This window comes from Typopeltis vanoorti, chromosome 1 (genome assembly GCF_054136105.1).
Source record: "Typopeltis vanoorti isolate ZY-2024b chromosome 1, IOZ_Tvanoo_1.0, whole genome shotgun sequence".
Taxonomy (NCBI): Eukaryota; Metazoa; Arthropoda; class Arachnida; order Uropygi; family Thelyphonidae; genus Typopeltis; species Typopeltis vanoorti.
In genome coordinates, this window is record NC_143549.1 from 46,364,998 (window position 1) to 46,384,680 (window position 19,683).

A 19,683-nucleotide genomic window follows, 5' to 3' on the forward strand; every position below is an offset into this window, starting at 1 on the left:
ATCTCTGATTGGGTACCAGTGGAGATTGAACTGCCCACTCAGTCTCCAAAAGTTAGATAGGGCTAAAACGGTCTCTCCCACTCCCTATATGGAATAAAAGGCATTAGCTGATTTTTGATGTTTATAATGTTGATCACGTGAATTGTAAGTGCAGATTAAACAGAGTGTGGAATATGACACATCGAGCAACAAAGAATCGAGGTAGTCAATACAGCGACTAGTATAACATTCTGCATTTAAATTATCTGTATTAGTACGGATACACCAGTTTATCTGTACTAATGTTAGTGGTATAAGGAGTAAGAGGGAGAAGTTTTTAGCATTGGTTAATGGAACCTCACCAAAAGTTACGGACATTTGTGAGACTTGGCTGAGAGCAAATAACATAATTACAGGGATAGAATGCTGCAAGTGTAGTATTTTCAAGGAGTATCGGTACTACTGTTGATATCAGATGAATTGCAGTCGACAAGACTAGTAGTTGATTTGATATAATTTAGTGTTAAACAGAGGTAAATAAAACAAAATATACAGTTGTTGCTATTGGCTGGCGGGGGATAAAATGGACGATGTGAATGACGTATCAGAAAATTAGCACAAAGCGCAAGTCGAGTAATTTTTATAGAGAACTTAAACATGGAGACATTGATGGGATGGTGGAAGGATAACGTGGTAGGGAGGATATGGAACTTATAGTGTGTGATCCACTGCCATCCACAACTCTAGTTGCCTTATTATAAAATTACTTAAACAATCCCTCTCTTTAACAAACCTGTGCTGACTTCTGTACAGAATATTTTCCTTATCTACTCAATCTACTCTATTTCTGAACAATCTTTCCAAAATGTTAACATTCACTCTAGAATTGCAAAGAGAACAGTTCTATAATTTGAAACCTGCTTTACTTTCATTTTTATGCAGTGAATCCCATTCAGTCCAACGGCTTTATTCACGTCAATATGAATTTAAATCTTAAAGGCTTCCACCTCATTCATCCTCAAGGGACTGATTTGAGGGATTAATTCCTCAGTCACATTCTTTAAAACAATATCGTTACACTAGGAAAAACTTTAACAAAATGATTCGTTGGTTAGTTCCAGTATAACTTCTTTGGTCACTCTTGTACTGTTTTGATTCAGTAGAGTTAATCCTCCATAATCATTCTTTCATTACTAGGTGCATAATGAGGAAATCCCTCGGATTTTTCATAGCCTATTTTCGCTAGTCTCCCCTCATATTCCTTATTATATTCGTTACTGTTTTAGCCTGCACTTTATGGATTTTATGTAACTACTCATATTTTCCAAATTAATATTTTCTCCACAATCGTCTCTTCTTCTTCTTGTTCTGTAATTACTGCTCAAGTTCCCTATTAATTCATTTAACACTTACTCTGCTGACCTTTTAAACAGATCATTAAAACAAATTTCATTATTTAACTATTATTTTAATTTTTTTTTGTTTTTTTTCTAGTATTCTACAACATTTTGATGTGTATCAAGTTCTAAGTGCACATCAAAATATTATACAATTACTCTTTAGTACTATTATGCATTCAATAAAGAGCCAAGAGGCTATTTTTTTCGGCGATTTAAATTAAGTTAAGGGGATAATAAATCCCTCATTATTTCAAAGCCGAATACGAAACTCGAAGATCGAAATCTAAGAGTTTCATTCAGCACTTCCGGCGAGTCCAAGCGTAAAGTCAACACCTGGTAGTACAACACTAGGGCAACTTGGAGCAAAGGTGGAGCAAGTTTCGATCACTATCCTTAATATTTACTCATAATGTAAACTGCATTCTAAGAGATGTATTACTGTTTTACATTATGAGGGAAAGTCACTATCCAGACCGGTTTCGACCCTTATTGAGGTCTCATCAGGAAAAAAATAGCCTCTTGGCTCTTTATTGTAGTAATAATATATGGGTACACCTTTCTGGCAATTCGTATAGTAAAGTATGTAAGTTCGGTTCACTAAAACCTTGGTATTATCTAGGTCTACCTACTCACTGATGAGACCTCAATAAATGTCGAAACTGGTCTGGGTAGTGACCTTCCCTCATAATGTAAAACAGTAATACATTTCCTAGGAACTGTGTTTTACATTATGAGTAAATATTAAGAACAGTGATAGAAACTTGCACCACCTTTGCTCCGAATTGCCTTAGTGTTGTACTAAGGCAACTCGGACTCGCCGGAAGTTCTTCGGCATGAAACTCTTAGATTTTGATCTTCGAGTTCGTATTCGGCTTTGAAATAATCAGGGATTTATTATCCCCTTAACTTAACTATTATATATTACCATATTATACATTACTAATTACTGTGATACAATTTCTAGTTTAAACAAATTTGCAAGAAGGAAGTACAACGTGTTTACGTCGTTCTTGATTCCTCGTTTTTGTTATTTGTTATTTTGATACGTTAATCATTAAAACTCTTTCTCGTTCGTTGAGATCTATAAACCATGGCAGCGATGAGCCATCTTTTCTATGATCATTTTAAATTTGCTTCACTCGTAAACGCTGCTGAATGTTAATAACAAATAATAACGATGTGTGCTACATCAGCAGAGTACTGTGTGTGATATTTTTATTTTTTATTTTTGAAATCATGTAATGAAGTGGTACACATTTTTGTCCAGCAGTTGGCGTTGTAGCCTAATGATTATGGTATGGTATGGCTGTCTTAAGATATCAAAGTATTTCGCAAGTTTCTTGTGGTTTTACGTTGTCATGAAATTATTATAGTAGTTTATAGTGCAAAATGAATGACTACGAAGAGTTTGATTTTATTTTCAAAATTGTTTTAATTGGAGACTGCCATGTCGGCAAAACGTGTGTTGTTCACAGGTTCCGATCCGGAACTTATGTAGAAAGGTATAGCAATACAATTGGAGTAGACTTTGCTATGAAATCATTGATGGTTGAAGGTAAAAAGGTAAAGGTAAGGATTGTATATATCTTATTCTCAGTGCAGAAAAATATTGGTTAACCTGATATACTTATTAGGGCGTTTTAGAATATATCTAACTCATCCGATATTAAAACCTATAATGTGCAGACAAGAAAATGTTAATTTTTTTTTAAAGTTCGTATGTTTGCTGTTATTGTTTCTCATATTTAGAGAACTTTATCAATTATGAGTTTGCTTGATTCATTTTAAGCTAGTAATGGCAAAGCATGTGCTCCTTTAATACACGCTAAACGTTTGTACCTCAGTATGCCTGTTTAATGAGTCACATAGGCTTTTATCTTGTGAAACAACACATTCCTCTGTTCTCATTGGACAAAAAACAGTATAATTCTGTTATTTTTGGCATTTTTAAATAGTTATGGTTACATGTAATATAATATATAAATGTGTAAATAGTTATATTTACATATTACACGATTGTTTACATTGCATTACATTTTCGCTTTTTCACCTGCGTTAGCATTTTGCAGATATTTTTTCGCATGTGTAAATAGTTATTGACGTTTACTAAGTTAAATATTATTATTATTATACAAACATCTCCTGGAGTCAAGACTCATCAAGGGAGGCAATAGTAAGCACAAAACAGTGATAATGTTTATCATACCTCATCTTAATTGGTTCAATGTTTGTGCACTCACGAACCACTCTTCATGCATAAAAAGTCATTCTGCACTCTCTTACGCACCACACCTTTATACAACTTCCAAGAATGACTTATTGTCTCTGTCCCTTTCCCTCTTTCAACCCTTTGAAAAATATCCTCGGTATCTATTTGATAAGCGCCTTGAATCAATGTTAATGTCTCAATCATATTGCCCCTCTTCCCGCTATTGACTAGCGTCTGTAATTTGAATTCTTTCAACCTCTCTTCATAGTCAGTATTCCACAATCCGGATATTGCTTTTGTTATTCGCCTCGGAACTTTTTCCACTTTTTAATGGTAAAACGTTTTACCATTAAAGCAGGTAATACGTTTTGTCAAATTTTATGTATGAAATTTTTGGGCTTTTCATTGAATTTCACTGTTTTTTATGTTAAATAATAGTAATCAAAAGTGTTCTTTCCTCCTTTTATTAGAGTCTGCTGCTTTGAATAGTACAGTTTTATATTTTATCGTTTTTAAATGTGCGTTTATAAAAATGCAGAAATACGGTCATCGTCCCCTTTTCATTTGTCTTGTGAATCAACACATTCATTTGTTCTCATTGGACCAAAACTACTTTAATGTCGTTAAACCCCCCCACCCTTTTTTTAATTATATAATATAATAAATTATATATATAATACAGTAATCCCTCGATTAATGTGCTCCCGATCAGTGCGTCATTTTTTTTCGATACCCAAATTCGATTATTGTGCCCGTATACATCTTAAAAATAAATGTTACAGATTTAAAAAATTTTCGATCTATACATTTTTATGGCTAACTATGTAAAAAAAAAAATCACTCACCAGGATGAAATAAATTAGTTACTGATTTGAAACATTTTACAAAGTTATTTTTTAATGGCATACTACACTATTTCCATGTATGCTATGTTCCAAATTTACCCCAAAATTTATGTCGTCTGCTTTATAGCATTTTGCTGATCATATCTTGTGCAATTGTTTTCCTTACTTTTTTATTTTAAATTATTTTCCTAACCTTTAATCATGAGTAAAAGAATTAGTGAGCAAAAAATAGAAGTGTGAAAATGATTCGAAAAGTAATCTGATCGGAAGGAAGAAAAACTTGAAATAATAAAGCAAAATGAACAAGGCGAGTCCAGAGCAAAGATAGGACAACAACACACAAATGGGTGAATCAACTGCTGAATGCAAAGAGAAAGGTAAGGCTGCTTCAAGTTCATCATGCATGCACTCGAAATCAAAGTATTATAATGATCGAATTAGAGAGACTTCTTTTTATTTGGATCGAAGATTGTAACCAAAAATGGATCCCGCTAAACACTGGCCTTATTAAATCAAAGGCATTGTCTCTTTGTAACCTGGAAAGAAACGGCTATCAATGATGGAAAAGAAGAATTCCACATTAGTGCTGGGTGATTTGAGTGTTTCAAAAAGAGAAATAGCCTACATATTGTTCTAATCACAGGCAGAGCTACAATTGCAGAAAAGGAGATATTCAGAGATTTTGAAGAAAATTGTGTAAGAAGGGGACTATTGTGATCAACAAGTATTTAATGTCGATGAAACTGGCCTTTTTTTTTTCGAAGTGAATGCCTTCCAAGACTTTTCTAGCCAAATCAGAGAAATCTCTGCCTGTTATAAAGTCGCAAAGTCGAATGAAATTACTGCTAGAAGTATGCAAGTCATTTGGAAGCACATTCTTCCACATTGTGCAAATGATTTTAGAGGCTTTTCAAATGAATCTAAGTTAATTAAATCACATTCTGAGAAGTTGAGTGATTCCGACCTACTAAATTTAGATGCACAGCGGGAAGATCCTGAAGAATATAAAGAAAATTTAATCACTGACAAGCCCAAAGAAGCAGCAATGCTTAGAGACTGACCATGGTAAAGAGAGAACCAGTAAAATTTGCAGAAGAGGCAATAGAGCCATACCATCAGTTGTATGAAAAAAAGAAAACAAAATGCCTGCCAAACTACGTTAGCTCAATTCTCTGTTAAGAAACAGAATAATAAATTATATTCTGAATATGTTTTTTTGTCTTTCAGCTTCATGGTTTTTCTTTAACTAGGCCCTGAGACATATCCTAATTCTTTTATAAAAAAAACTTAAGGATCAAAAAAGAAATCTGAGGAACGAATTATACGTTTTCCCATAGGTTATTATATTTGATTAGTGCATTTTTGATTAATGCGCCTGTTTTAAAGAGCGCATTAATCGAGGGATTGCTGTATATATGTTATATCAAAATTATATCAATCTTGACTATATTGTTTCAATAATTTTTTGTCAATGTAATATTTTAACAATCATTCTGTATAAGAACATAATATAATATAATAAAATAAAACAGAGGTATGTTTGTAGCTCAGTGGAAGTGATGCTTTCCTTTCCTTCTGTGCTTGGCCACTCGAAGTTAGACTTAAGTTCAAGTCTAGTCTCTGACTGGAAGAACTTTTTCTAAGCCTTTCTTCAACCGGTTCCTGAGTTAATTGATCTCTGGCATGGGCAAGTGGGTTTTTCCTCCCGGAAATATAAGTTTTTCATCCCGTAAACTCAAGAAAATTGACCGTACTACTCGCATTATTTCAGACAGTAACATATCTTGTTAGGGTTAGGTACCAAGAGATGCAGAACTTGTTTGCCATCCTCTTCATTGGTGGCTACTATAATTAGTGATAGACGGGCCAGCTATCTCTGGTTGGCTACCTGTGGAGATTGAACTGCTCACTCAGTCTTCAAAAGCTAGATAGGGTATAAAGGCTTTGCCTACTCCCTATAAGGGAATAAAAGGCATGAGCTGATTTATTTATTTATTATTTAATATAATAAAACAATATAATAAACTCTCTGCCTGAATGCAGAGAGATTATCTCTCTCTCTCTCCCCCCACACACACACACATTGAAAACATAACGTTACGGTTTTACTCAGAATTAATTAGACTTGAATGTCTCTGATGATTGTTAAAATATTACATTCCCAAAAAATTACTGAAACAGTAAAGTCGAGATTGGATCACTATTCACATGAGGTTAGTTCATCCGCTACATATGTAGGAAATTTCTTTTGAAAGTATCAACCTACTTTTCCCTGTTCAGCCAGGAGGAATCATCACTGAAACCAAAGGAATTAATTATCCTTTGGTTTCAGTGATGATGAAAAAGGTGAGGGGTGTTGTTTTCCCTTGTAGTGTTGATGTTCATGAGAATGTGGCTTCTTCTTTTTTGGTTTGATGACTGTAAGAAGTTAGTCAGCCCTCTCGGTGAAAGTGTCTCATCCGTTCTCATGAGTTGAAAGTAAAAATTGTATAACACTGTTTTTGAAGTGATGAAGAGATGTTGCTGATTATGTGGTTTCTTATTGCACTTATGAGGTTGAGGTATTCTTCTACAGAGTGCAGGTGGCTACAGGTTAGAACTGATCAGATCAATTGACTGTTAGCAGGGGCACTCCAGCTAGATATGTCACCGTTCCAGTTCTGTCACAGTTTTCTGCAAATTCAGATTAAATTTATCTGCATAGGGTTTGGATGTTTGCTGTTATGATGAAGGTATTTTCTGTGTTCGTTGTATTAGGGTTCCATATACTCTGCAAGTTGTACCATACTGGTTTGCATGACATGCAGGTATTATTATTATTATTGTATGGAGCACCTCCATGGAGTCCGAAGATTCATTGTGGGAAACTCAAACTCTCTACACAATCTATCATACCTCTCCTTGAATTCATTTACAAAGCACTCACAACCAACTCTGGCAACCCATTCCGTTCATTCACAACTCTCTAAGCAAAAATTCTAGTCCTCATGCCCTCTACTTTTATTCAACTTCATGGAATGACCGATTGCTCTGGCCCCCCTCCATCAAGCATTTTCCCTGCATCAATCCTATAAAACCCTTTAAGATTTGAGCATAGTAACCCAGTTGTGGACTTATCAAGGCCTTATAAAGAGGAATAACAACTTCCTTATCTCTACTTGTTAGTGATAAGGAAGTTGTTTTCCTAGGATCGCAAAAAATTCCCTAGGATTTTCTTTGGATCTTAGGGCCAATCTCCTCTCATATTCCAGTTTTGCTTTCCTTACCACACTAGTCACTCTTCTGGCCTGTGTCTTATATTCTTCATGCATCCTCTCTTCACCTGTCTCCTTATATCTCTTCCATAGCCTCTTTTTCGCATGCAATTCCTGTTTAATATTGTTTGTCATCTACTTTACTCCAAATTGTGTCCTCTTCTTCACTTGTGGTATACAACTTACCATTGCTACTAACAAATATTCTTTCACAATTTCCCACACACTAACGATATCCCGGCCTTCCAATTCCTCCTTCCATGAAACTTCCCGAAGTTGACGTCTAAGACTATTATAATTCCACATAAGTTCCTGTCTCTTTGATACTCCTGCATGTCTGTTCATTTTCCAAGTCAAAACCATATGGTCACTCTCTCTCCAACTGGTGGGAGAGATGTCAACTCAGTTATTATCAACTCTTCTGATGCTATAACCAAATCTAAAACTCTTGAACCTCTTGTTCCCTCTGTTACATGTTGCCTAAGACACTTGTCCCTCAAGAATTCTAGGAATTCCATTCCCCTATTGCCACATGCATCTTCCTCTCTCCAATTTATACTACTGTAGTTAAAATCTCTCATAACAATCATTCTTCTTGCACTTGCCAAACTTAGCTTCTAAACATCTCCTGGTCCCCATCCTCTGTGCTCCTGGGTCTGTAGCAACACCCCACTAAATATCCTGTCTTGCCTACCTCTACCTCACACCATACGCTCTCAAAATCATTTGTCTCACTTCCTTCCAAAGCCTCCACTCTTAGAGGACATAGGTCATCACTTATCATAAGCAGTACCCCACCATCACGCTTTCCCCTCCTATCCTGACGAAAAATGCTATATCCAGCGACTTCTATTCCTGTTGTTATATCCCCTTCTGTCAACCACGTCTCAGTGATCGCAATAATTTTTATTGTGATAAGTTTTATGTGCATTTAGTTTGGCTCCTGAGGCTGCTTGGTGTTAGTGATATGATGTTTGTTTGTTTGTTAGAGAAATCCTCCTGTTTGTAGACTAACATCATCATCAGCATATGCTTTCAAAGTTATGGGTTGGTAAGAAAGTTTAGGACTGCATGGCCTAAGCATTGTTTACTCAGCGGAGAAAGGGTACTATGACAGTTGTTGCGCTTAGACCTATACTAAAGGGGACCAGATAGTTCAGGACTGTCCAACCTTAGGTAATCCGAAGGCCGCATTAAAAAAAAAAAAAAAAAGATTTATCCGAGGGCCGCATCACAATGAACAAATAAACAGCATCATTTGCATGCTCACATTCCTCCTGAGCACCCAGAGCATGCTCGTTGGAACAAAACAGTGTAAGAATGCTTCTTTGCTGCACCTAATATTTGCAAAACAAGTAGTTATATCGAGTTATATTAAAATTATTATATTATATTAATAAGTGGTTATATTTAGTGTAAAAACACCAAATAAAATAACCAACATGGAGATTATCGATTAGTGATAGAATTAAAATATCTAATAAGCATTTGGTTCAAATTGTTATTTTATTTTTTCGCTTGTGAAAATCAAAACCCACAGGCGGGCTGCACAAAATCACACTGTGGGCAGCGTTTTGGACAGCCCTGAGATAGTTGATAGCCTTGTTTAATATTCCTACTGCATGATGTAGATATGGTTAGCCTGCTGTTTATTTTCATGCAAAAGAGCATTAGTATTGAACATAATGGCTTGAATGATGCTTGGGCCAAAGCCTTTAAAACAGCTGAATAGCTAGGGATGTTCAGTGAGATCAAAAGCTTTTTCTTAGTCAATTGCTTAGTCAGTACCCATGGTTTTGCTGTACGTTTCAGATCCCTTATGATGTGTAGGTCTTCTTGGGTGGTTTGTTCTGGGATAGAATAACTCTGGTGCTATTATTTCATTCAGGATAGGCTTGAGTCTATTTTCAGGGGCTTTTGATGTTATCTTACAGTTATTGTTTATAATGGAGATGGGTCACCAGTTTCCTTGATATACAGGGTGTTTCAAAGAGAATGTCCCGATTTGAAAATTGTATATTTTTGTACATTTGTAATTGTGGTGAGTGAAACTTTAGGCCTTACTTCATACTTCGTAATTTATTCTGTAACTGTACCACATTTTCATTATTAAATATAATTTAATAATGAAATAACGAAAATTGAAATCGGGTCATTCTTTTTGCAACACCCTGTATATTCTATGGAGTATAGGTCTAAGTGCTTCCAGAAGGACTGGTAAATATGTAAGGTACTATATAGATACTCAGGATATTTTTCAAAAAGGTTGAACAAAGAAAAAAGGGGTAGAGTCATTCTTGAAAATTGTGTAAAGGTATAGTGTTTGAGAGAGAGTAAGACCTGATTTTTTTTCTGCATAGTGTGTGGTTGGTATGTGGTAAACTTTGCTGGATGGGGCAGTAAGTAAACAAGCATTGAATCAAAGATGAGGTATGGTAAATGATATCGCAGTTTGATTGCCTGTTACTATTGCTTCACTCAATGAGTCTTGACTCCAGGTGTTTGTATTGTAATAATAATATTGTATTAAAGGGTTGTAGAATTCATCATGTGCTTATATTGTGGATAGGTTGAAGGAGGGGGGGGGGTTATCACACTGAATTTCAGCAGTTTGTAATTTGTGAAAAATATCGCATTCCATTGCAAAATGTAACACATTTGCACTTTTAATTATAGTCAGATTGTTCTACACCTAGAATTAGAGGCATGAAGGGACCAGAAAAAATTCATCATGGAATGAAAGTGTTTTAAAATGTTTAGAAGAAAGTTGCATAAATGGTATCCATATACATATTTGTAGAAAAGACACATGGTATAAATCAAGGAATGCATACTCTAAAAGGAAATGTTGAGTGAATTTGGAAATTGAGAAAACAAGATAGATGCTGGTTTATTGCATCGAGGAATAAAAAAAACCTCATCTAGAAAAAAAATATCATTTTCTTTGGAATTGTTAAATCTTTTTCTAAATTGGCAGTAACCCGTATAGTAGTTTTACATTGCTAACTTTTTTGTGAAATTACATGAATTAATACTTTGATGTATTGTGAGAATTATTATAACAGCCTTCTAAACGCTTAATTTTTTTTAATAGTGGTATGTAATGTAAACAATGGAGAAATATTATAATCATCATCCTAAGACCCCCATGGAATCAACTTATCACAGGAGAATGCCTTCTCTCTCTCTCTCTCTCTCTCTCTCTCACACACACACACACACACACACACACACACACACACACACACACACACACACACACACACACAGCTTGTCATATCATGCTTTGAATGCATTCACATTCTCTAGACACTACACTCTCAGGCAATGCATTGCAGTCATTCACAATTCTCCAAAAATCCTGCTTCTCGCTCCCTTGTTCACCTTTCTTATACAATATCCAATAACTATCCCCAAATATGCACAACTATATGATATAGTGATAATCCATAATCTATAATGTTGTAATTGTGACCATTATTGACTTATGTGTGAAAGAATTCTGAATGTTCAGATTTCATAACAAGTCTGATCTGATTTGTTATGAGAGATTAATATAAGAAGTGCTGATCCCAACATGCAGCCTTTAAGTTGGCTTTCAGGTTTCACATTCACTTAGCTTGCACCTTTCTATACATTATACCATATTTATTCAAATATAACTCGCACCTCTGATTTTACTTTATGAAAAAAAGAAATGAAAAAGTTTTCTATATACCTTGTACACGGAAAAAAGGTTAAACACGTTCACATCGGGGCAATAGTAACTCGCTCCCCACAGTAAACAATACGCCCTCCCCAATAGCCACTGTACTGCAGACACAAGAAAAACAAGTAGTTTTATTGTATCACTGAATAAGGTACAGAGAAGACATTTGCAGTCTGTGTAATATATTTCTCAACAAATAGTGCAATTAAGGAGAATTGGGATAAAAACGGCACTAACTAATGAATCACATGTCTCCACTCACAGAAACTATGCTGTATAGACTCAAGCCAAACCATAAGTTGTACTGGCAAACATAGTATCTAATTAAAAACAATAGTTTTTAGTTAGATGTGTGTGTGTGAGTCTGCCCGCTATCTCAAACGCAAAGCAGCAATAAAATTCAACCAAGCATGTTAAAATTTATAAATGTGTTAAAAGTAAAAAATATATAGTCAGTGTTGTCATGGCAGTTTCAGATACTATGGAATTCAGTTGAAGAGAATTAGCATTTCAACTCAAAAATTGTTGGCTTGCTTTTATCTTTGGGTTGCACGATCTTTTGTTAATACTGCACCAATCATATGTACTTCTTCATAGCTGCTCTATCTCTATTGGCCTATCATTGATATCTGTTTCGTGCTCATTAGTTATTCATGAATGATTGTTCATTACGTATCTCAAGTCTTGTAAATTAATGGTGATGTTTGCTTCAAATAATGGGAAAGATGACTCTGTTTGGGTAGGATGCACATGAGGAAACTACTCTCTAGGCCAGAAATAGCAATAGCAAATAGGAGATTCTGTAAGTCATACCCATTTTTTTTTTTTTCCCCCTGAAAACTTTCGTTTCCGAAAATTTCCACATATATCTCGCTCCGTGATTTTTTAGCTTTTATTTTTAGGGAAAAAAGTGCGAGTTATATTCGAGTAAATACAGTGTGAACTTCTGGCCTGGTTGGCCGAGTGGTTAGCATATCTGCTCTCCAGCCAAAGGGCTGTGGGTTAGACTCCCGCTGTGGGTATGGATATTTGTGATTGTCTGTGAAAATATTAGTGGTGGTGGGTGGTAGATGGTGTTGGTAATGATGGTAGTTGTAGATGGTGGATTAAGTGGTGAAGATAGAGAGCTGTAGAGTAGGTACCCTCACTTGATGAGTCTTTGGACTCCTTGGAGGTGTCACGTAATAATAATCATAATATAATCTTCTTAAATAGAGATTCTCAATCCTTTAAATTACTTTCTCTCAAAACTGTATTCTGCACTCAAGTGCAATAATAATAATAATAATAACAGTAATATCTTCATGAAGATTCAGGACACAAAAGTATACAAAGGATTTGAATTTGTTGTTACCATTGTTTTCAGCAGGATAAAATTATTAATAATTATATACAGTAAAACCCCGTTTTTACGTTCCCGCAATTTATGTTTTCCTTCCATTTACATCATTTTCCGTTGATCCCACCTTAAGGCCTATTCTTACGATATATTGTTTTCACGCCATTAACAACTTGATGTGGACGTTATTTCCCATGATTTGCATTTTTTCTCAGGTGGCAATACTGATTTTCGAATAGATTTCCTCTCATTCAAATCGATTTCTGCGGAAATCTGCACATTTCTGTTCCCAGATGGCATTCCTTTTGGCTGTAGTTTCGTTTCAGCCATCAGGGTCACTTGCAGGGTGATGGGATTGTTGGTGAATGTATCTGCTTGTATGGGTGGGTTTTCTATAAACTGAGAAAACCAAGGTTCCATCAGGTTGGCGGGTGACTAGTGTGTCTAGGAAGGGGAGGTTATTGTTTTCCTCTTTTTCCAGGGTCACCCTGGAAAAAGAGGAAAACAAAAAAGTGGGTGACCTTTTGTTTTGAAAACAAAGTGGAAAAAGTCACCCACAAAAAGTGGGTGATTTTTGTGGGTGAACACAAGGATTACATCCGATTTCACCAGTACAGCCACTCTGGGCTTGCAGACCATGCTCTGGATACTCGCCACAGAATAAGATGGAAGAAAACCACAGTAATACACCACAGCAAGTTCAGATATGAAAGACTATTCATGGAATCATCCTCAGCCTTTAGAACATGCCAAACCCTCAACAAATTTGGATGCACGAGACTGCCCAAATTTGGGAAACATTTATCAGAAGAACTTCAGCCCAAAGGCCAAGAACTACCAATATAGCCTGCCAGGGGGCACCATCAGGACTTTAGGAAAACATTAGCTTCCTAGCTTCGGTTCTCATTTGCTGTTATGTAGTACTTGTGTGCACTTGTCTTTGTATTAAGTTCCCAAGAAGATGGCAACGTGATGTTTGCCGAAATATCGGAAAGTATATATTAAAGTTTATTTAATTTATATTTCTAGTGTATGCTGTCAATTCCTTAATTATTAGTTATCATGTTTAACCAGCGTATAAGCCTCTCAACAAGAATAAAGAAAATTAGGTATTTACAACTTTAAAGATCGAGGAAAATATAGAGAAATGAAAAGAGCAATTTTATAGCTCGGAAAACTATCAAAAAGAAGTGGATAAATAATAGATGAAAAGAGGAAGATCAGTGCTGCTGGAACAGGCAGAAGAAGAAGAAGGAATTCAGACAAATGCAATTTTCCATTTTGAGGAAACTGACCTGGTTTGTTTAATGATAGCATATATTCATTCTGTGGAATTCTGGGAAAAAGTAGAGCATCCACAGGGAAACATACCTAAAGTGACAGTCTGAGATCTACTAATGCAGCCTACGACCATTAGGGAGAAAGCAGATGAATCATACTAATTGCCGCTGTGTTAAACCACTACATACACAAAATTCCACCTGAATATTAGGGTGGCCTGTGTATGTTCACCCATATCTCCCTTTCATTCATCTTCTTACCTGTTCTGATTTTTTATTTATTAATATTACACACATGCTGCCACACCAAACCTATTAAAGCAGTGGTTTTGAAACTGGGATGTGTGCTCCTTGGTGGAAAGAGATTCAAGACCATTTCTGGGATGGGCACACAAAGCAACAGACAGTATTATTGTTTTTTTTTTGAGCACAACTCCCACATGTACTCAATATTCCATTTGCTTATTTCAGTACAATATAAAAAACACTTGCAGCTGTCATTATTATTACGTGACACCTCCAAGGACTCATCGTGAGAGGGCACTCTATTCCACTACACACAACACACCATAAACTTTATTAAATCCTTTATCCAACTACCATCAACACAACACCATCTACTGCCTACTACTACTACCACCTACTGTATATTTCGTCTCTAAATTGTGTGTTTTCATGGCCAATATGCCTGTATGCAGATAATAAAACCACGTTTCTGGGAGAAAAAACCCTGCTATCTTTGTATGAGATTGGCTAAGTCACCTTCATCATTTGATAAAGCCCATATAATGATTCCTCTGATCACAACAAGAATCACGTGCAGATCTTTACCGAGTAAAGGGTGCAGTGTTCTGATGTTCTTTCAATTACTATATGAAGACACATTGTTGGCATTGTTACTTTGTAAGTTACTATTATGGTTCATAATAAATTTATCATGGTAAATTTAGAAGAGAATGACTGTTTTTAGAATCTGCTGCTGCTCTTAAAAATCAGCCTAATTTAAATTAATATGGTTGCATAAAGCTTCCTAAAATATGGGAAACTATTAATTTCGAGATTCCAGTTTACATCCAAGGATACCAACAGGTAAGTATGCTTCACCTAGATAGGACTCTAGTCTTTTGTCCACGTTTCAGTTAGTTTTGTTACAAGTCTCATTTTGTACTCTCTGATATTTCTGTAACTGAGACGAAAGCATTAACACCCCCCCCCCCAACCGGCCACGACGTCTATAAATGTCGAGCTAAATCTGGATACGAAGCTCTAAAACCCATTGAATAACATGGATAAGAAGTGCAATTTGGTATCACTATTTCATCCACATTGGCCAGTAGGGAGGTTAAAGATGAAAGGTGGAAACATTAAATACTATTTTTAATTGTTCCCTGGTGCGATTTCACTATGTTAAACTTTTATCATGAGTTTTTCCCACCACTTAGCCTTAACACCCAACTATTAACATAGTGTAGTCACTACATCATCAAAATTTGATTTCATTTAACATTTCAGATTATTATCAAATTCTTCAGATGTGCAATTCAAATGTCCAAGCCAGCACATCTGTCCCTCCTCTACATTTTTATGAAAAATGTAGGGGAGAGACATTTTTTTCACAAAAAAGGAAGGCATCTCTTTAAAATGTTTGAAAACTTTAATTGTCATTTCACAAATATCCAACAGTAAAAAATGAACTTCATATATTCTCTCTTCTTTGCTATCATCTTATTAACTCCTCTAGTAGTCTGGTTCAGTCAGATGTAGCAAACTCTGGAGATTCATCCCATATATACCCCAAACCTATAAATTTCACTCCTCCAAACCCCTCCTGCAAATTATAGTTTCAAGAAATGAAAATATCATATTTTGTCTTAATTATTATAATAAATTGGGGAGGGTGGATAATTTGAAATTTTATACAATCAAGACTCATGACAGTTACTTTTAAATTCAACCTGACATTCCAGGTTGAATTTCAAAATATGATTTTTGCTGATTTATTAATGAGTTTCTGAGAACTAGATTACTACTTAAATTACCAGGGGGAAACAAAAAATGGACAGTAATGCCAGCATTTCTTGTCCATACCTATTCTACATGTTGCATCATTCAGCTGATTTTAACTGTTTCTTGATGAGTTCACCTACTTAATTGGGAGGAAGGAACTAATATTAAGAAATTAGAAGTTGCTACTTGGGTCACATCCCAGTTATATTGACATCACTGGATTTTCAAACAGTGTCCTGCTTGCAGTATTTAGCTCCTTCATGTGTAATTTCTTTCAGTAGATAAAAAATGATAAGATGTGAGCATCTAATCATTTTTGCAAGGGAATTATCAGCTCCTCTGACCAAGCTGTTTAATTTAAGTAGTGGGAAGAAAGTAATGGAGTGGAAAAAGGGGAAATTATTCCCATTGCATAAAGGAAGCTCCAAGACAAAAGTAGCAAATTATAGACCAATCATCATCTCAGGAATGGTGGTTTAAGGTATTGGAGAAATTGGTGAAAGACAATTCAGGACTGGGTGGATAGGAATATGATACTCTGTAAGGGACAACATGATTTGTGAAGGGTAGATCTTGCCTTAGTAATTTGCTTTCTTTTTAGAATCAACTTAGATAAAGGAAATGGCTACTCAGTGATATTGCTGGACTGCAAAAGCAGTTCAGGATTTCAAGATTCTACATGGAACACTGTATAAATTGGAGCATCTGGGAATGGATATGAATCTGGTGATTTGGATTGGAGGGTGGTTTATGGAGTTAAGTCTAGGCAAAGTGTGACTAGTGATGTACCATAGGGCTCATACTTGATCATCTGCTGTTTAATTTGTATATCAATGATATAGGAAATGATTTCACAGGAAATGTTGTATGCTTATGATACTAAACTCGGAAGAGCATTGGTGAATGAAGGCAATGTAGAGATCTTGCAGGAAGACTTAAATAGACTAGCAATATGGACAAACTATATGGATAAAGGTACATGACTGCCAGTTTAATTTAGTCAAATGTAAGGGGAATGCATTTTGGAAAGAGATCAGAAGCTGTGTACTATATTGATGTAACTGAACTGCAGGAAACTGGTGAGGCCAGTGACTTGGGTGTGATTGTGGATAGGCATTTCAAGTTTTGAGGGCATATTGCAAAGTTAACCAAAACAGCACATCAGATTGTGTGGTTGTTGAAGAACACTCAGGAATACAGAAGTTATTGTTTCTCTGTATAAAATCTCCCACAGATCTGGATTCTGTGGTGATGAAGTTGTGAAGAGGATCCAGAATCAAGTGATAGGTCTGTGGAAATAAATTGATGGTCTTAGGCTGCAAAATTAATTGATAGATGAAAAAAGAGGAGACATGATTGAAACATTTAAGTTACTAAAGGAGTTTTATAGGATTGACGCTAAAGACTTTTTTTTTTTCAGTACATGACAAGAAAGGGGAGAACAAGATGTCACTGGTGGAAGTTGTATAAGAGTATGGTTAGCAAGGGTGTTAGGACTGGGTTTTTCTTGGAGGATGGTGAATGGGGGGGAATGGTTTGCCAGAGGTGGTTGTGGGTGCTTCATCAGTGAATGAGTTTAAGGAGAAGTTTAATAGGTATTTCAAATTGATTGATGGCTAGTGTATAATGGATTCGTATGATAAGCCTTTTGATTCCATGGCAATACCTATATAATAATAATAATATCTTTTATATGAATTATTCATTATTGTTTACCTTATTTTGGTATATTTTCTAGTATATATCTTAAGATCTTTATAAGATGTTATGATAAAACTAGTACCATTTTACTCAAATATAACTTGTCCTTGTGTATAACTAGCGCCCCTGATTTTACTTTACGAAAAAAGAAAAAGTTTCACATATACCTCGACTTTAAACCATTTTCATGTCAAGGTATATGGTATACTTTTTTATAGTGGGCTTGTTGTTTACTGCAGACACAATAAAAACAAGTAGTTTTATTTTATCACTGAATAAAGTACAGAGACATTTGCAATCTGTGTACTGTCTGACCATAGATGCTAGAACCCTGGTTGACAGATTGCCAAGAAGAGTCAGTTCATGTTAAAGGGGAAGAAAGGAATAAGGCAATGTGCACATTTGTGCAAAATCATGTGCTTTATATGTAAAATTTTCCGACTATTGAACAAGCAAAATAGTTACCATTTTAAAAACTAGAATTTTCATAAAAGAAAAACTAATTTTCTGACATTATATTAATAAACACTCATCCCGCAAAACACATTGATTACCGTATTATCAGAATGGATTGACCTTCTGCCATGCGCAGAAGTGTCAAAGGGTCTCGCATCTGTGGTCAGACAGTAATATATTTCTCAACAAATAGTGCAATGAGAGACAACTGGGATTGAAATAAGTGTTTGTTCGATTGCATTTGAAATTTTCAATGTCATTAAGACATATCACGAAGGCTAACTTTCAATAAACTTCTGCCGCCGAATTTAAAAACTAATAGCCATATAATGTATGTGTGTGTGTGCATGTCCGCTCACAGCTTGATGCAAAAGCAGCATATAAACAAGAAGCAATAAAATCCAATTTAAGGGTTGAAACTTTGTGTGAGTTGAGCCTGCCTGCACAGTGCGGAAGTGGTGCACAAACGGTAATGAGAAGTCCCATCAGAATGATTAACAGGCGAAATACTACCCCAATGTGAGTGTGTTAAAACTAAAAAAAAAAATGTTGAAAGTTTATTTTTCATTTCGTTAGAGTATAATAAATTTAGTTTAATCCTTTATCCAAGTGTGAGCAAACAAACTTTGCGCCTGAAATTATCTTCAGGACTGGGGTAAGGTGGTACAGGGTAGAGATGACCTGCTAATGCTTCTGCCTGGTATCTCAACTTGGGCCTGGCTCCCACCTCAATAAAGGTCGAAACTAGTCTGGATAGTGGCCCTTCCCTTAATGCATAACATTAGACATATCTGCAAGATGTGTTTTGCATTATAGGAGATACTGAGACAGGAGTGTTGGTATCTTGCTCCACCTTTGCAACGAGTTGCCCTGGTGTTGTACCACCTTACCCCAGTCCTGAAGATACTTTCAGGCGCAAACTTTGTTTGCTCACACTTGGATAAAGGATTAAACTAAATTTATTAAAAATATATATATATATATATATATATAATGTTATGGCAATTTCAGATATTTTGGAATTTGGTTGAAGAGATCAGCATTTCAACTCAACAATTGTCGGCTTGCCTTTGTCATTGGGTCATGCAATCTTTTGTTAATACTGCACCAATCAATTGCATGTCTTCATAGCTGCTGGATCTGTACCATTGCTGTCTGTTTTGTGCTCTGCTTTCACTTCTCATTAGTCATTTGTGAAGGATTGTTCATTACTTATCTCAAGTCTTGTAAATTACTGGTTATTTTTGCTGAAATAATGGGAAAGAAGATGATGCTGTTTGGGTAGATGACTGACAATGCACACAAGGAAACCGCTCTTGAGGCTGGAAATAGTGATAACGAATAGAAGATTCTTGGTAAGCCATACCCCTTTTCAGTTTATTCCTGAAAACTTTAATTTCCGAAAATCCCGGCATATATCTCGCACCACAATTTTTTAGCTTTAATTTTTGGGGAAAAAGTGTGAGTAAATATAGTATAATTAATATTTCATTACCCACAAATA

General features: G+C 35.6%; 1 protein-coding gene across 1 annotated transcript in view; it reads left to right on the forward strand.

Annotated features, from left to right (window-relative positions):
* Nucleotides 1-2,566: 2,566 nt before the first annotated feature.
* LOC150109946 (ras-related protein Rab-43-like) overlaps nucleotides 2,567-19,683 on the forward strand; it is a 76,290-nt gene continuing 59,173 nt past the window's right edge. The window contains exon 1 of the mRNA XM_090415930.1: nucleotides 2,567-2,948. Coding sequence (XP_090272056.1) covers nucleotides 2,769-2,948 — 180 coding nt within the window. The 5' untranslated portion in view covers nucleotides 2,567-2,768. The remainder of the gene's footprint in view (nucleotides 2,949-19,683) is intronic.